Genomic DNA, 18,915 nt, shown 5'->3' with positions numbered 1-18,915 from the left:
TGGGTTGGTGAATATGAAGCATCCATGGAAGGGAATATAATTCTAGAGCTTGAAAAATGAATGGAGAGGTTACTATATATTACATGAGAATTTCTATAGGCACTACTGGGCAAGCCACTACGGAAAAGACGTGAACTCTTGTTTTATTCACTTTTTGATGTGTTGACCATCCTTAGTCTTTGCTTTCCTTGCAGAACCTGGAAGACCATGGCAACCACTCCTGCTGCTGCCTTTCAGGTCCTTGTGAATGGAGTGAGAAGCTGGAATATCCCCCCAGAGCCCCTCCCTTCTGAACTCCTTCTCATTGGAGAAGCCACCTTCCCAGTGATGGTGAATGAGGAGGGCCGTGTGGTCATTGCTGCCTCCTCCTTTGGCCAAGGCCGCCTCGTGGTGGTGGCCCATGAGGAGTACCTGATTCATGCTCCCTTGGCTCCATTTCTTGTCAATGTTGTGTCCTGGCTCTGTCCCTCCCCTGAAGCCTCCATTGGAGTGAACCCCTCCCTGGAATCACTAGTAAAACTCTTGCAGGATGCTGGGGTTAAGGCACGGGTTCAGTTGGAACCAGGCGAGTCCATGGGGGTTTACTGCACCAATGCCTATGATGACAGCATGACTGAGAAGCTGATCCAGTTTGTAAAACGAGGAGGGGGCCTGCTCATCGGGGGTCATGCCCAGAGTTGGGTTGAGAAGCATGGCAGTGATAAGGTGCTCTCTGAGTTCCCTGGAAACCGGGTGACAAGCGTGGCTGGCGTGTACTTCACAGACTCCAGTGTGGACAGAAGGCAGTGGGTTGTCTCTGAGACGGTGCCCACCATCTCATTCCATGTCACGTGAGTGATGATTCTTATAAGGGAAGTATGATCCAAGTTAAAAAGCAGGCTTGTCCCCCATTTTTAAGAGCTTTCAGTCTTGCAGAGGAGAAAATGGCCACTATGAAACAGGATCGCTACAAACTACAAACACAAGCATAAAAATGACCTGTGTTTGTCAAGGATCAGTATGCTTGCTCACTCTCTATTATGGCTTGAGTATTAAGTACTTAGAATGTAGGGTATACTTTTTGGTTCACATCCTGTTATTCCCCTAGATTCAGTCTCAGAAAGACACTGGTAGAAAGGGAACAAGTCTACAATGTTCATGGAAGAAAAGAAATTTCTGTTTTGCTTGATATTATATCACTATCACACAGTGCAATACCTGACGTGGTAGGTGCTGAATAAACACTCAATTAATGAGTGAATGAAATTGAGGGTGTGTGTTCTGGCAACATCAGGAAAAATGCAACACTTCATAGTACACAGGTGCACATCAGGACCTTCTCTCCCCAGTAACTATTGGGAGGAGAGTTTTCTTTAAATTGAAATGGAGAAGATTTATTGTAAAAAGGCCAAGGGAAGGTTCATAGATTACTTTTGTCTGTAAAGATTAGAGAAAAATTAGACAAAAAAATTGGCTTAAATGAACTGCACCATCTCAGATTTGAATCACAAGCTAGCACATGAAAGTTCTTGGTATTTCCCTAAGTCTCCTCTACACAGCAATTCGTCTTATCTTTGGCACACATAGTCATTTGTTGGTATTGAAAGTTCCAAAATTAACATAGTTACATGTTATTCCATACAAGTTCTAGAGTGTTTTGACATACAGTTCCAAAAAGATGTGTAGCTAGTTCAAAAAATTTGCTCCTGAAGTGAATGATAATGACAAATTGTTAGTTAGAAGGTTGTACAAAATGACACTCTTACCAAAACAATACCCCAGGGCACAGCTAATACTCAACATTATGAATTTATGTTTAATACTTTTTCAATATGGAATGTGAAAATATTATTTGATTTCTATTTCTCTGATTTAAAGGCACAGGGCATTTTTACATATTTTTGGTCATTTATGTTTCATCTTAAAATGTTTGTGTCCTTTATCTTTTTTTCTATTTATTTTTTTTCTTTTTCTTATGGATTAATTAGTTCTATTTCTATCTTACATAAAGATAGTTCGAAACGTTTGTGGAAAATAGAATTAAGATATGACTTTATGTTGGTACGAAATTTTTTGTACTCATGCATAGTTTTTTTAATTTAATTTAATTTTTTTTTAAGAGGCCGAGTGTACAGTGAGAGAGACAGAGAGAAACGTCTTCCTTTACTGTTGGCCCACCTTCCAATGGCTGCTGTGGCCTGCACTCTGTGCTGATCCGAAGCCAGGAGCCAGGTGCTTTTCCTGGTCTCCCATGTGGGTGCAGGGCCAAAGGACTTGGGCCATCCTCCTCTGCACTCCCGGGCCATAGCAGAGAGCTGGACTGGAAGAGGGGAAACTGGGATAGAAAATGGCACCCCGACAGGGACTAGAACCCAGTGTGCCAGTACCGCAAGGCGAATTTTAGCCTATTGAGCCGCAGGGCTGGCCTCATGCATAGTTTTTTAAAACTACAGATTTTACATGAACAATTTTGAAGAACCTCTGTAAGTTACTCTTCTTTTCCTGTTTCACATGTTGCAAATGTGTCTCCTTCCATCACTTGTTAACTTTGTTTTTGGTTTTGCATATGTTTTATATCTGTTTTGATTCAACTTGTCCATCTTTTTCCTTCATAACATTTGTTCAAAGATTCATCTATCCATTTGAAAGGCAGAGCTACAGTGAGGCAGAAGTAGAGAGAGGGAAGTCTTCAATCCAATGGTTCACTCCCCAAGATGGCCACAATGGTGGAGCTGTGCGAATCCAAAGCCACGAGATAGGAGCTTCCTCCAGGTCTCCCACATGGGTGCGGGGGCCCAAGGACTGGAGCCATCTACCACTGCTTCCCCAGGCCATAGCAGAGAGCTGGATCGGAAGTGGAGCAGCCAGGACTGAAACCAGTGCCCATATGGGATGCCGGCACTGCAGGCGGCGGCTGTACCTGGCATGCCACGGTGCCTGCCCCATATTTTTTATTGTTTAGAAAATCTTTTCTCATTACAAATTTCTTACAGAATTTTCCTAAGTTTCTTCTAGTACTTTAATTGTTGGATGACATATTTACATATTTAATGCAATAGCTATTTTCCATAAATCACATAGATTTTAACAAATGTATGGTCAATTATTACAGCACAAGTTATTGAAAAATCAATATTTTTCCTCACTAATTTTAAAGCGTATTTTTCCACATAAGTTTCCTTATGTGTATGCAATTGTTTTACAACTCTCTCCACTGAAGTACTGGTCTATTTGTGTAATTCTCCATCAACCCAGCTGCTCTTGTTACTGCAGCTTTGGAATGAGTTTTGATAACTGAGAAAACAAACTCATCTCCACATTGACATGTTAAATCACTTAACATTTTCAAAACATTCTTGTGTATTTTGGGCCACCAATATCTAAAGATTAAACTATTGAGTCTATTTATCTAGATTGTTTTAAACATATTGAGATCTGGGACAGAGTTATGTGTAAAATGGAAATTATTGGAGAATAAGCAACAACTAGTAAAATTTAAATATCAATCTCCTGAGCTTCTTCTTTGGTGTTTTCTACTATATGAGCTCAGGTTTTCGGTGCTCTCTTCTGCACTTTTCTACACTCACCTCTCCAAAGGCCACTAACACGGGAAATGTCTCTTTTGCAGGTGCGGGGAGAACTTCAGGCAGGATCAGAAGCAGCTCCTGGAAGGCATCACGGAACTGGACCTCGACAGAGGGGGAATCCCCTCATACCTGCTGGTGCACGGGCCCCTGGCCTTTCCCCTGGGGCTGGACAGCTCTCTAAACTGCTTTCTAGCAGCTGCCCGCTATGGCCATGGTCGTGTGGTGCTGTGTGGCCATGAGAGCATGGTATTTGAAAGCAGCATGGAAAAGTTTTTGATCAACGCTGTACGCTGGCTGAAAGGGCAGCAGAAGGGGAAGGTTGGGGTGAGTCCACAAGTGAAAGCTTTGGGCAACTTGTTAACAAAACACGAGGTGGCGTGGACCAGCACCACCCTTCCAACCCGCGACTTGAGCGTCTACTGTTGTGCCTCACTCCACAACATGAATGTCAGGAAAGTGGAGGACTTTGTTGCAGAAGGTGGAGGGATACTGATAGGCAGCCGGGCCTGGTACTGGAGTTATGATAACCCAGATTCCAACTATATGACTGAGTATCCAAGTAACGGGTTCCTTAAACGTGTTGGTCTTGGCATTTTAATTGAGTCAGGCAATAAAGGCTGCTTCCCAGTCCCTAAGCCAGAGATGTTGAATTACCACATCCGAAAAGTTCTACCCCAATTTGAATCCATGCTGTTCAACAAGGGAAAGGTGTTAGAGAAGACCTGGCTGGAGAAGCTAAAAAAAGATATCTCCAATATGTTTCAAATTCCACACAATGGGATTCCCATCTATGAGTCCATGCACCAAATCATCCTGAAAATGATCAAACAAAAGGGCTTGCCCACTGTGGATAAAGGAAACCCCATCAGCAGGGCCAGCCATCAGGATGGGGCCGAGAACTCTTCAAATCTGGAAAAACAATAGAAGTTCTGGAAAAAAATAGAAGTTCTTCTTACAGAATTCTAATATGCAAGGGCTCATCAACCTGCTCCACTGGGGCTGGCTTTGGTTTTATCCCCTGGGAAGGAGGCAGTAGACATTTGATGTGGTGGTCGAGAATCTGAATCCTCAGAATAAGTTCATGAATACTCCCTGAGGTGAAACATTTTTATTAAGATTTATTTATTTTTTAAAGGGAGGGAGAGAGAGGGAGAGAGAGAGAGAGAGAGAGAGAGAGAGAGAGAGAGAGAGAGAGAGAATTTTTCTATTCTGCTTCTCTTCCCAAATTCCCACAGCAGCCAGTGTGAGACCAGACCAAGCCTGGAGCCAGAAATACCATTCAGATCTGCAGTGGAGGTTGTTGGATCAAGTACGTGAGTCAAAATCTACTTCTTCCCAGAATGTGCAACAGCAGAAAGTTGCACTCTGATATGGGATACTGGTACCCCAGGAAACTGCTTACCCTGTTCACCACCATTTCTTCTCTCCTCAACTGTCTCTATATGGGAATTTCACTCAAATTCTTTGTATTCTAAATCTCTGCGTCGAGAGCTCATTTTTAATTTCAATTCCATTTTTTAATCTTTCTCATATTTTTAACTATCCTGTTCTGCTGACTCATGGTGGGCCCAATCTGGAGGGTGGTGGAGGATTCGGGGAGCTCCAGGGAGTCAAGATGTTGCAAGACTGTGTGTCTCCCAGCAGCTCACCCCGAATTTCTGCTCCTGCATGTAGATGTGTTTTCAGAGAGGTCCACATATTCCACTCCACAGGATGTTCTTTAATTCTCTTCTCATTCAGGAAGGCTCAGAGCAGGGTGGGCCCCTGCCCTGGGCATCCCCTGCACTGCCTCATGCATCAGACCAACCAGAGGCTGCTTGTGGTCTCTGAGGTCTGTGAGGAGAACTGCCAGCCATGCCACTGCTGGTTGTGGCCCAGCTGGTGGATGGTTCCCTACAGACTTCTGCTTCTCATTCCTGACTCATTAATGAGCTCCTGCACTGACTCCAGGTGGCAGATGATAGGGTATCCTGAGTGCATCCAGCCTAGAGGGCCAGAAAGAAGACACAGGACATGAAAAGTGGGTTCCACCCCAATGCCCTCCATCTGTCACTATTGTAGAACTTTTCCTCTCCATCTTGGATGTCCCCAGTAATTGCAGCATGTCCACACTGATTGGAAAATAGTCTGCTTCCTCGACTTGGGCAGAGCCTGAACAGTACTCACCCCTTCCCAGCCTTCTGCTTTGAGTGACACCCTGCTCCTCAGCCTGGCCCTGAGCATGTGAGTGCACTTCCCCTCTCATCCTTGCTGCAGCTCAGTGCTTCATTTTGCTGTCATCCTCCTCTTATGCATGCAGGTCTGTGACATGATGTCCTGTGCCTGGACTAAGATCCTGGTGGCTAGGGCTGTGTCATTTTTATTCCTCCCAGTTAAACCACAGCTATGCAGATTTACCTCTACTATGGAGATGCATGTCTTTTTTAAAAGATAATTTGAACTCTGACTCTTGTTTGAATAAATTGATTTATGTGGTATACTCTCCTAGAAAGATCCTTCATTGCAATATAGGAACTCCTAGCAGCAATATGCCTGAGATTATCTATTATGCTATGAAATCCCTCCTAGTGAATATAAACAGTTTTCATGTGTAAACATCTTTCATGTTTTCATGGTCCATGTCTAATATGTCTTTCCCCCTTACTCTACTAATAAAATTATTTTTCACATAACTTGCACATTTAAAGAAGGTAAAATTATACATAAAAGATGTACACCGACTGAAGCACCCACCAGCTGAGATCTGCATGTTGCTGGAAACCCCCTTGGATCTGTGGAAAGGGAAAGCCTTGGTGGCCAGGCTGGCTACAGCTTGCATCATCTCAACCCAGAGATCTAGCAGAGGCTCGGGGTCTTCCTGGTCTTGGAGCTCTGAAGTTGGTACAAGAAGGATGATGTTGTCTGTGACCAACTCTCCCCAGGAGACAGGTTCCACTGGACAGCACCTCCACTCCTTGGCTGTCTTAGCTGGTGATAAGTACCATGGAACCTGCCACCCACTTCACCAACTTCTCTTGGATTGAAAAAATACAACCTGGACTCCAGAAGGAGAACACTGAAACAATGAACTGCTATCACAGGGGAATCCACCACTGAATAAAGGACAGGCTTGCAGCCCTTCTCCCTGTTCTGCCCTGAAGTCTCCATGGTCAGGCGTGTTGCTTATCTCCTCTGACAGCTCGCTCTTCCTCTCATAACTGATCCTTATCCTTCTCTGCCTTAGCAACCAGCCCAGAGTCACGACGGCATCCACAGGTCCCTCTCTTATCTCAAATCTCAGCCCTCTCACTGGGTTTGTAGTATGGGGCAGGCATAGCCCTTGTGATGGTCACAGACATGGGGCTGAGTCAGCTGCCCTTGGGCACATTGACACAGAGGAGGTTACCACAGGGACAGCAGACTAACTGCTTGGTTCTGTCCATGCATCATTGGTGAGAATACCATCAGGGCTTATGACAGCTTGTTGTCTTGGTCAGGTTATTATTATGGCAGCCAGGAGCTTCTTCTGGGTCTTCTCACATGGGTGCAGGGGCGCTAGGACTTGGGACATCTTTTACTGCTTTTCCAGACCATAGAAGAGAGCTGAATCGGAAGTGGAGCATCCAGGACTCAAATTGGCACCCATATGAGATGCTGGCACTACAGGCAGCAGCTTTACCAGATACAGCGCAGCGCCTGCCCCCAAAACTTTTACTATTAAGTCTCATAATACAACTCTTTGAGGACAGAGGTCCTGCATGGGAAGTTAGTGCCCAGTGACTCCTGTTGTTAATTTAACAATTAACACTCTGATGTGTGATGTCAATGATCACCTGAGGCTCTTGACATGAGCTGCCTAGGCTATGGAAGCCTTTTGAATCCACAAACTCCATCAGTATTTAGACAAGGCCATATGCAAAGTGGAAGTTCTCTCCTCCCTTCAGAGAAAAGTACATCCTTCTTTGGTGGCCACTTCTTTCCACTTGGGTCTTACCCACAGAGGTCCTTCATGTAGAACATTGTTTTTTGCCACAGTATCTTGGCTTTCCATGCCCGAAATGCTCCCTTGGGCTTTTTAGCCAGACCAAAATGCTTTCAGGGTTGATTCTGAGATTAGAGTGCTACTTAAAGGTGATTGTCATTCTGTGTGTGTGCTGTATGGACTGCTTCCCATGTTGGAGCATTTGCTCCTTTTTAATTCTATCTATTATAATTACCAGACACTTATATCATCACTTTAACACTTAGTCTTATCTATATGATCTCTATAACACTTAAAATGCTATTTTTACCACTGAGCTTAAGGAGATTTGGGGTTCCATGGCAAGTTTTTAAACTGAGCCCTTTGAAGTAAGTCCATAGGAATGTATACAGAACTATACAGCTTCATAGTTATAAACTTCATACATTTCACAAATTTAGTATCATGGTGATTCTTCCCATTGTGCTTGCCCTACTAACCACACTCCCACCCCCTTCCTCTTCCCGCTCTTATTCTCTTATTTTTTACTAGGGTAAATTTTCAATTAACTTTTTACACATATGTTTAACTCTTTGTTGAGTAAAGAGTTCAATGATTAGTATGAAAGAACAAAAATAAGTAAAGTAAAAGAGAAGAAAAACAAAAACAAAAAACCCTCTTCCTTAATAGCAGACAAGGGATGTTCAATGCCATTGCTTCTCAAAGTGTCAATTTCCCTTCTACATATTGCCTTTTAGGTGCTCTGTTGGTTATCACAGGTTAGAGAGAAAATTTGGTATTTGTCCATTTGGGATTGTCTTATTTCACAGAGTATGATGTTTTCAGCTTCCTCCATTTTGTTGCAAATGACTGGATAAAACTTCCAGAACTATATTGAATAGCAGTGGTGAGAGGGGGCATCCCTGTCTGGTACCAGATCTCAGTGGAAATGCTTCCAACTTTTCCCCATTCAATAGGATGCTGGCCGTGGGTTTTTCATAAACTGATCTGATTGTACTGAGGAATGTTCCTTCTATACCAAATTTGCTTAGTTTTCATCATGAAAGGGTGTTGTATTTTATTGAATGCTTTCTCTGCATCAATTGAGATAATCATATGGTTTTTCTTCTGCAGTCTGTTAATGTGGTGTATCACATTGATTGACTTGTGAATGTTGAACCATCCCTGCATACCAGGGATAAATCCCACTTGGTCTGGGTGGATGATCTTTCTGATGTGTGGTTACATTCTATTGGCGAATATTTTATTGAGGATTTTTGCGTCTATGTTCATCAGGGATATTGGTCTGTAATTTTCTTTCAATGCTGCATGTATTTCCAGCTTAGGGATTAAGATGATGCTGACTTCATAGAAAGAATTTGGGAGGATTCCCTCTTTTTCGATTGTTCTGAATAGTTTGAGAAGTTGAGTTAATTCTACTTTAAATGTCTGGTAGAATTCAGCAGTGAATCCATCTTGTCCTGGGCTTTTCTTTGTTGGGAGGGACTTTATTGCTGTTTCAATTTCTGTCTCAGTTATGGGTCTGTTTAGGTTTCTTATGTTTTCATGGTTCAATTAAGGTAGGTTGCATGTGTCTAAGAATCTATCCATTTCTACTAAGAGTCAAAGGGAGCACATAAACAAGTCTAGTACCTGCTAATACTAACCGATAGAATAAATAAAGGGGAGAGTGATCCAACATGGGAAGCGAGATATTCAGCAGATTCATAGAATGGCGGATGTCCTAAACAGCACTCTGGCCTCAGAATCAACCCTAAAGTATGTGGTCAATCGTAGAGTAGGTTCCATCTCCACACTATGTTACAATGTCTATACTAGTTTACATTCCCATCAATAGTGGATTATGATACCTTTTTCCCCACATCCTCACTAGCATTTGTTAATTTCTGTGTGAGAGCCCTTCTAACTGGAGTGAGGTGAAACCTCGTTGTGGTTTTGATTTGAGTTTTTCTGATAGTTAGTGATTGTGAGCATTTTTTCATGTATCTGTTGACCATTTGAATTTCTTTTCTTGACAAATGCCTGTTAAAATCCTTTGCCCATTTGTTAACTGGATTGTTTTTTTGTTGCTGTCGAGTTTCTAAAGTTCTTTATAGCTTCTAGATATTAATCAGTTTCATAGTTTGCAAATATTTTCTCACATTTTGTAAGTTGCCTCTTCTATTTGCTATATTTTTTCCTTTGCAGTTCAGAAGATTTTCAGCTTATTGTCTATTTTGGTTGTTTTTGCCTGTGCTTCTGGGTCTTTTCCAAGAAGTCTTTGCTATATCAGTGTCTTATTTTCTCTAATAATTTGATGGTTTTAGGTTGTGGATTTAGATGCTTGATTTATTTTGAGTTGATTTTTGTATAAGGTGGAAGTTAGGACTCTTGCTTCATACTTATGCATGTGCAGATTTAATTTTCCCAATAGCATTTGTTGAAGAGAGTGTCCTTGCTCCAGGGAGTGATTTTAGCTCCTTTGTCAAAGATTAATTGGTTGTAGATGGATGGATTGATTTCTGGACTGTCTATTCTGTTCCATTGGGATACATATCTATTTTTGTACCAGTATCAGGCCGTTTTGATTATAACTGCCATGTAGTATCTATTGAAATCTGGTATTGTGATGACACCAGCTTTGGTATGTTTTTAAGATTTATTTATTTATTTGAAAATCAGAGTTACACAGAGAGAGAAGGAGAGGCAGAGAGAGAGAAAGGTCTTCTATATGCTGGTTCATTCCCTAAATGGCTGCAACAGCCTGAGCTGTGCCAATCTGAAGCCAGGAGCCAGGAGCTTCTTCTGGGTCTCCCATGTGGGTGCAGGGGCCCAGGGACTTAGGCTTTCTTCTACTGCTTTCCTAGACCATAGCAAAGAGCTGGATCAGAAGTGGAGCAGTCATGACTCAAACCATCACCCATATGAGGTGCTGGCACTGCAGGTGGCAGCTTTACCTGTTGTGACACAGCACTGGCCCCTCTAGCTTTGTTTTTGTTGTATATGATTGCTTTAGCTATTCGAAGTCTCATATGTTTCTATGTGAATTTCAGCATCTTTTTTTTAGATCTGAGAAGAATGTCATTGGTATTTTGACTGAGTTCATGTTGAATCTGTAAATTGCTTTCAGTAAAATGGGCATTTTGATGAAGAACATGAAGGGCTTTTTAAATTTTGGGGTCTTCTTCTATTTGTTTCTTTAATGTTTTCTAATTTTTATCATAGAGATATTATACCTCTTGGTTAAATGCATTCCATGGTATCTACATTTTTTACAGCTATTGTGAGTTGATTTATTTATTAGCCATTGAGGAGCATGTTGGTCAGTCTCCAGTGTGTCTCCGTAAGTTATAGAGATTCTTGAGTTGTTGATTTCCAGTTTTATTGTGATCAGAGAAGATGCATGATGTTTTCAAGTTTTTTGAATTTGCTGAGACTTGCTTTATGGCCTATTTAATGGTCTATCCTAGAGAAAGTTCCATGCACTGCTGAGAAGAATGTGTATTATTCAACTGTGGGATGAAATGTTCTGTGGATATCAGTTCAATCCTTTTTGTCCATAGTGTTAATTAGCCCTATTGTTTCTCTGTTGATTTTCCATCTAGCTTATCTGACCATTGATGAAAGTGAGGTATTGTAGTTCCCCATTACTATTGTATTGGAGTTTATGTCTCCCTTTAGATCCATTAACATTTGCATTAAATATCCAGGCATCCTGGAATTGATTGTATACACATTTATTCATTTATTTATTTGAAAGGCAGACTTACCAAGAGGCAGAGAGAGAGAGAGAATATGTCTTCCATCTGCTGGTTCACTTCCATAGCCAGGAGCCAGGAGGTTCTTCCTAGTCTTCCACATGGGTGCAGGGGCCCAAGGACTTGGGACATCTTCTACTGCTCTCCCAGGTTATAGCAGAGAGCTGGATCAGAAGTAGGGCAGCTGGGACTTGAACCAACACCCATATAGGAAACTGACTCTGCAGGTGGCAGCTTTACCCACTACGCCACAGCACTGGCCCCACATATACATTTATTATAGTCTCATATGCCTGCTGAATTGATCCCTTAATCATTACATGGTGCACTTCTTTGTCTTTTTTTCTTTTATTTTTTAAAAATTTTTTTATCTGATTTTGTGTTTAAGATTATTTTGTCTGATATTACTATGGCTAGACTTGCTCATTTTCACTTTCCATTAGAATGGAATGTCTTTTTATAAAATATTTATTTATTTTGACTTGAAAGTCACAGTTACACAGAGAGAGAAGGAGAGGCAGGGAGAGAGAGAGAGAGAGAGGTCTTCCATCCACTGGTTCACTCCTCAATAGGCCGCAACAGCTGGAGCTGCACCGATCCGAAGCCAGGAGCCAGGTGCTTCTTCCTGGTCTCCCATGCGGGTGCAGGGACCGAAACACTTGTGCCACCCTCCACTGCCTTCCCAGGCCACAGCAGAAAGCTGGACTGGAAGAGGAGCAACCGGAACTAGAACCTGGCACCGAAATGGGATGCCAGCACCACAGGTGGAGGATTAACCAAGTGAGCCACAGCGCTGTTTTTAATCCAATCAGTCTGTATCTTTTAATTGGAGAATTTAGCCCATTTACATTCAAGGTTACTATCAATAGTTGACGACTTGGCTCTGCTATTTTTCGAATATTTCTATTGCTTGCTTTGAATTTTCTCTGTACTTACTGGAAGATTTTCTGCCTTCACATTCTTTTATAATGATGACTATCTTTCTGTGTTTCTGTGTGTTGCACACCCTCAAGCATCTTTTGTAAGCCTGGACATGTAGTGACAAGTTGTTTCACTTACTGTTTAGTGTGGAAGGACTTTATTTCACCTTCGTCCATAAATGATGGCTTTGCAGGATACAAGATTCTGGCTTGACTTTTTTTTTCCTTTGAAGACTTGGACTACGTCTCTCCATTGACTCCTAGCTTGTAGGGTTTCTGATTAAAAGTAAGCTGTGAGTCTAGTTGGAGATCCTCTGAAAATAATCTAGTGTTTCTCTTTCCTGTACTTTTTCAATCTTTCTTTATGTTTTACTGTTGAAAGCTTGACTACAATGTGTTGAGTGAACATTTTTTTGGTCATGACTATTAGGAATTGTATGTGCTTTGTGTACTGGAATGTTCCTTTCTTTCTCCAAGTTAGGGAAGTTTTCTGTAATTATTTCACTGATTGGACCTTCTAACCCATTTCTCTCTTTCCACACCTTCAGGAACTTCCATATGTTGAGTTTCCAAAATTATTTTTAATTTTTCTGATTCCCTTCCCTTCCCTTCCCTTCCCTTCCCTTCCCTTCCCTTCCCTCTCTTCTCTCCTGAGAAATTTCCAAAGATTTGTCCCTAGCTCAGATATTCTTTCTTCTGCCTCACCAAGACTGTTGTTAAGGCTTTCCATTGTATTTTTGTTTCACATATTAAGCTCTTCATTTCTAGTATTTCAGCTTGATTTTTCTTCAAAATCTCAATTTCATGGGAGAATTTTTCTTACATATCATTTATTGATTTCTTTAACTCGTGAATTTGCTTCTCATTGCTTCCCATGATTAATCTTTTGATATTTTGTAATCCCGTGATTAATCTTTTGAATTCATTTTCAGGCATTTTGTCAATCTCTGTCTTCTATACATTCTATACTGAAGTGTTGGTTTGTTCGTTTAGGAGCAGTCATGTCATCTTCCTTATTCTTGTTTCTTGGTTTCTGCATTTATTTTTAAGCATTGGTTGAATTGCCTGTTGATTTTTTCCTGTTATGGATTTTGTCTTTGAACTATGGTTCTGTTGCTTAGTGAAGTGTCTGCTCTTTCAGTGAATATGAAGAGGGATGTACTTGATTTGCCATGATGCTCTGGTCAGTGCTTGAGGGTGTTGTGAGTATGCAGGGTGACAGCCAAGTTGGGTGCAGTATATCTCCTCTTGGCCATAGGAATGCAGGTATGATCACCTCTGTTGATGTAATCTCACCATCACCTGCTCTCTTCCAAGGTGATTAATGCCTGAAATTAGCTCACAGTGGGTACAACACTCACCTGTGCTGCCATGTGACCCACACAAATGATCTGTGCAGTCCTTGTGTGAACATGGATCCCGCTACGATGACACACCCTTGGCAATCAGGGAGCTCATTTGGTGCCACACACAGTGATTGGCCAGATACTCAGCTATACCCTGAATACAATCATGAAGTCACAGAGTCTCAGTCTCAGCACACAAGGATCCCTCAGCCACAGTGTGCAGAGAATCTACTCTGCCCTGTTAGCTTATCTCATCCATGGAGAAGCAGAGATGTTCCCAGAGCCAGCTTTCTGTGGGTGCTCCACCTTGGTGGTTTGAACTCTAGAACTTGTGATATGTTCAGAGGCTGGGGGCACCAAACAGTCCTATGTGGCTGCACAATCTCCTTTTAGTCCTCCCAGATAGACTCAAATTCAGTGGAGAACATGAATTTTTCCCTCTAGTAAAATCCCTAGGTCACACATGTGCATAAGAACTGCTGCAACCATTACTTATTTCAAAATAGTGTTTTCTCCTGGCCAGCTGCTGGGTATGCACGAGAGCTGGTGCAGCCTCTACTGATTTCAGAATGGTGGCTTTTCCCTGATGCTGGGAGGATGGAGAGAGAGAGAAACATGCCCTGTTATTCACTGGTTTGGAGAGGTATGCTGTCCCTCTTCGAGTTCCAGGGTGGACAATGACAGACTCTCACTCTGGCTATATCATCAGTGGCATAGTCTGCTGCTGTTTGTTCTCACCTCGATGTTACAAGCTGGCACTTTCTCTGGCTCTCGGCTGTGAGGGTCATGTGTTGTGTCCATGCTCATTGCTACATATCTGTACCTCCCATGCTTATCCACAGTAGAATTTTCATTGCAGATTTTTCTCCGACTCTCCCCTGGTAATGCCCTTCCTCCATTTTTTTTCACGACTGTTTTCCCCTAGCCTAAAGCTGTGTGTCCATTCTCTAGTCTGTCAACTTGAGGTTTGGCTTGTTTTGTTTTTATGCAGGATCTGGAGGCGTGTCCAAGTGGCCATGTATATGACTGGTCTGAGCCAAATGAAAATGCCACTTGTCCTATGGCCAAAGAGCTTTCAGGCATCTTATAACTTCTTTCCTTCAGTTTTAGGTTACTAATTTATGCATGTTCAAGAGTATTAGGTTGCATAAGTCATTCAGATGTTGTGTGGGCTACCTCTTCTGGTCGCAAAAGTGTCCTGATCTTTGCATCTCTTTCTTAGAAGAGGAGATTTAAGTGACTAGAAGGGAATGTTCACTTGGGGAGGATATTTCTTTGCAGTCTTTTGATCTCTGAGGCAAAAATGGTTTCAGTTTTATACTTATGCTATTTTATGAAGCTAATAAATTTTTAAAGCTTTTTATTTAATTAATGCAAATTTCATAGGTACAACTTTAGAAATATAGTGGTTCTCCCCCCACACCCACCCTCCCACCTCTACTCCCATCCCATCTCCTACTCACTCTCCCATCCCATTCCTCATTAAGATTAATTTTTAATTAACTATATACAGAAGAACAACTCTATACTAAGTAAAGCTTTCAACAATTTGCACACCCCAACACACACAATGTATAAAGTACTGTTTGAGAACAAGTTCAGCAGTTAATTCTCATAGTACAACTCATTAGGACAGAGATCCTATATGGGGAGTAAGTACACCGTGACTTCTGTTGTTAATTTAACAATTAACACTCTTATTTATGATGTCAGTGATCACCTGAGCCTCTTTCCATGAGCTGCCAAGGCTATGGAAGCTTTCTGTGAACACAAACTATGTCGGTATTTAGACAAGGCCATAAGCAAAGTGGAAGTTTTTTCCTCCCTTCAGCGAAAAGTGCATTTTTCTTTGGTGGCCACTTCTTCCCACTGGGGTCTCACAGAGATCCTTCATGTAGGATATTTTTGCCACAGTATCTTAGCCTTCCATGCCTGAACTGCTCTCGTGGGCTTTTCAGCCACAACCGAAGGCCTTAAGGGCTGATTCTGAGGTCAGAATGTTACATAAAGTGCTTGTTATTCTATGAGACTGCTGTGTGGATTGCTTCCCATGTTGGACATTCCTTCCTTTTTAATTCTATTATTATTACCAGTTACTTGATGCTATTTATATGATCTCTTTAACACTTAATACTATCGATACGTTCACCTTAACACTTAATAAGATCACTTTAACAATTCAGATGGGATTTTTACCACCAGTTTTAATGGGATTTGGAGTCCCATGACACTTTTTAAACTGTATTCTTGGAAGTAAGTCCATAGGACTGTATGCAGAACTGTACAGCTTTAAAGTTACAAACTGCCTCCTCTGTCTCTTATTCCCCCTCTTACTTTTTACTGAGATCTATTTTCAATTGATTTTATATACATATGATTAACTCTATGTTAAGAAAAGAGTTAATATATAATGCAGAAGAGAAAAAAATTTAAAAATAATAAAAAGCTGTTCAGTCAAGACGAGGATTGTTTAAGTCATTGCTTCTCCAAGTGTCAATTTCACTTCTACAGCTTTTGTTTTAGGTGCTCTATTAGTTCTCACAGATCAGGGAGAACATATAGTATTTTTCCCTTTGGGACTGGCTTATTTCACTAAGTATGAAGTTTTCCAGATTGATCCATTTTGTTGCAAGTGACTGGATTTCATTTTTTTTTTACTGCTATGTAGTATTCCATATTGTATATGTCCCATAATTTCTTTATCTAGTCTTTGGTTGATGGGCATTTAGGTTGATTCCAGATCTTAGCTATTGTGAATTGAGCTGCAATACACGTTAAGGTGCAGCTAGCTCTTTTGTTTACTGATTTTATTTCCCTTTGATAAATATCCAGGAGTCAGATGGCTGGGTCATATCGTAGGTCTATATTCAGATTTTTGAAGTATCTCCATACTGTCTTCCATAGTGGCTTTACCAGTTTGCATTCCCACCAACAGTGGGTTAGTGTCCCTTTTTCCCAAAACATCCTCTCCAGCATTTGTTGTTTGTTGATTTCTGAATAAGAGCCATTCTAACTAGGGTGAGGTGAAACCTCATTGTGGTTTTGATTTGCATTTGCCTGACAGCTAGTGATCTGGAATATTTTTTCATGTGTCTGTTGGCCATTTGGATTTCCTCTTTTGAAAACCGTCTGTTTAAGTCCTTCGGCCATCTCTTAAGTGGGTTCTTTGTTTTGTTGTTGTGGAGTTTCTTTTTTTTTAACTTTTATTTAATGAATATAAATTTCCAAAGTACGACTTATGGATTACAATGGCTTCCCCCCCATACCGTCCCTCCCACCCACTACCCTCCCCTTTCCCACTCCCATTCCCCTTCCATTCACATCAAGATTCATTTTTGATTCTCTTAATATACAGAAGATCAGCTTAGTATACATTAAGTAAAGATTTCAACAGTTTGCTCCCACACAGAAACATAAAGTGAAAAATAATAGATGATTTTTTTATTTTTTTATTTTTTTATTAAATGTATATAAATTTCCAAAGTACGATTTATGGATTACAATGGCTTCCCCCACATACCGTCCCTCCCACCCACTACCCTCCCCTTTCCCACTCCCTCTCCCCTTCCATTCACATCAAGATTCATTTTTGATTATCTTAATATACAGAAGATCAGCTTAGTATACATTAAGTATGGATTTCAACAGTTTGCTCCCACACAGAAACATAAAGTGAAAAATAATAGATGATTTTTTTTTAAATGATGATGAAATCAGATGAGACCTATTTTCATGTTTAATCCCAGTGAGAGTCAAGTTGGGAGTTGATAATTGCTTTTTTTTTTTTTTTTTTTTTTTTTTTTTTTTTTTTTTTTTACAGAGGATCAGTTTAGTATACATTAAGTAAAGATTTTAACAGTTTGCACCCCCATAGAAACACAAAGTGAAATATATTGTTTGGGTACTCGTTATAGCATTAAATCTCAATGCACAGCACATTAAGGACAGAGATCCTACATGAGGAGTAAGTGCACAGTGACTCCTGTTGTTGACTTTACCAATTGACACTCCTGTCTATGGCATCAGTAGTCTCCCTATGCTCCAGTCATGAGTTTCCAAGGCTATGGAAGCCCTCTGAGTTCTCCGATTCTTATCTTGTTTAGACAAGGTCATAGTCAAAGTGGAGGTTCTCTCCTCCCTTCAGAGAAAGGTACCTCCTTCTTTGAAGACCTGTTCTTTCCACTGGGATCTCACTCGCAGAGATCTTTTGCCAGAGTGTCTTGGCTTTCCATGCCTGAAATACTCTCATGGGCTTTTCAGCCAGATCCGAATGCCTTTAGGACTGATTCTGAGGCCAGAGTGCTATTTAGGACATCTCCATTCTATGAGTCTGCTGAGTATCTCACTTCCCATGTTGGATCACTCTCCCCTTTATTTATTCCATCGGTTAGTGTTAGCAGGTACTAGACTTGTTTATGTGCTCCCTTTGACTCTTAGTCCTTTCATTACAATCAATTGTGAACTGAAATTGATCACTTGGAATAGTGAGATGGCATTGGTACATGCCACCTTGATGGGATTGAATTGGAATCCCCTGGTATGTTTCTAACTCTACCATTTGAGGCAAGTCAGCTTGAGCATGTCCCAAATTATACATCTCTTCCCTCTCTTATTCCCACTCTTATGTTTAACAGGGATCACATTTCAGTTAATTTTTAACACTTAAGAATAACTGTGTATTAATTACAGAATTAAACCAGTCATATTAAGTAGAACAGATAAAAAAAAATAATAGATGATTTTTTAAATGATGATGAAATCAGATCAGACCTATTGTCATGCTTAATCCCAGTGACAGTCAAATTGGGAATTGATAATTTCTTTTTTTTTTTTTTTACAGAAGATCAGTTTAGTATACATTAAGTAAAAATTTCAACAGTTTGCACCCCCATAGAAACACAAAGTGAAATATACTGTTTGAGTATTCGTTATAGCATTAAGTCTCAATGTACAGCACATTAAGGACAGAGATCCTACATGAGGAGTGTGGGGAGCAACTGGGAGTAACTCGGACTAGACTAAGTTACTGGAATTAAGACTTATTCTGTGCATCTGCTCTCCCACAATATGGCGCAGGGAGAGAAAAAAACAGCTTCTGCACAGCTGCCTCCAGTTCAGCCAATAAACTGTAGGACTTGCTCCTGATTGGAGGAGAGCAGCGTACTCGGCGTGTGGGCAGCCGAGTTAGGATTGGCGGAGGAGGACTATAAAGGAGGAGAGAGACGGCATGCACCAGGAACATCTAAGGGGAACATCTATCTGAAGGAACACCTGTGCAGCCCCCAGAGAGCCGGCCGGCGGTGTGCCGCTCCCCTGCGGAAGTGGGGAAAGTGGCCAGGGGGAACCGCCCTTCCACGGAGGTGGAAGGGACAGTAGCCAACCCGG

The 18,915-nt window shown here is 41.3% G+C and overlaps 1 protein-coding gene across 1 annotated transcript; it reads left to right on the top strand.

Moving 5' to 3' along the window:
* Positions 1–203: 203 nt before the first annotated feature.
* On the top strand, positions 204–4,490 carry LOC103347356 (TRPM8 channel-associated factor 3-like). Its single transcript, XM_051848080.3, has 2 exons — positions 204–830; positions 3,608–4,490. The coding sequence occupies exons 1-2, from the start codon at positions 208–210 to the stop codon at positions 4,488–4,490; spliced, it is 1,506 nt and encodes a 501-aa protein (XP_051704040.3). The 5' UTR covers positions 204–207.
* The last annotated feature ends 14,425 nt before the right edge of the window (positions 4,491–18,915 follow it).

The sequence above is a fragment of the Oryctolagus cuniculus genome, chromosome 3 (assembly GCF_051225735.1).
Source record: "Oryctolagus cuniculus isolate XC-2025 breed Fujian yellow rabbit chromosome 3, ASM5122573v1, whole genome shotgun sequence".
NCBI classification, from domain to species: Eukaryota; Metazoa; Chordata; class Mammalia; order Lagomorpha; family Leporidae; genus Oryctolagus; species Oryctolagus cuniculus.
Note: the sequence above shows the minus strand (reverse complement) of the source record. Positions and strands in the feature narration are given on the sequence as shown.

Coding starts and splice junctions, on each gene's coding strand:
- LOC103347356 (XM_051848080.3), top strand. CDS start 208: ATGGCAACCACTCCTGCTGCTGCCTTTCAGGTCCTTGTGAATGGAGTG. Junction 831..3,607: donor ACCATCTCATTCCATGTCAC/GTGAGTGATGAT, acceptor TCTCTTTTGCAG/GTGCGGGGAGAACTTCAGGC.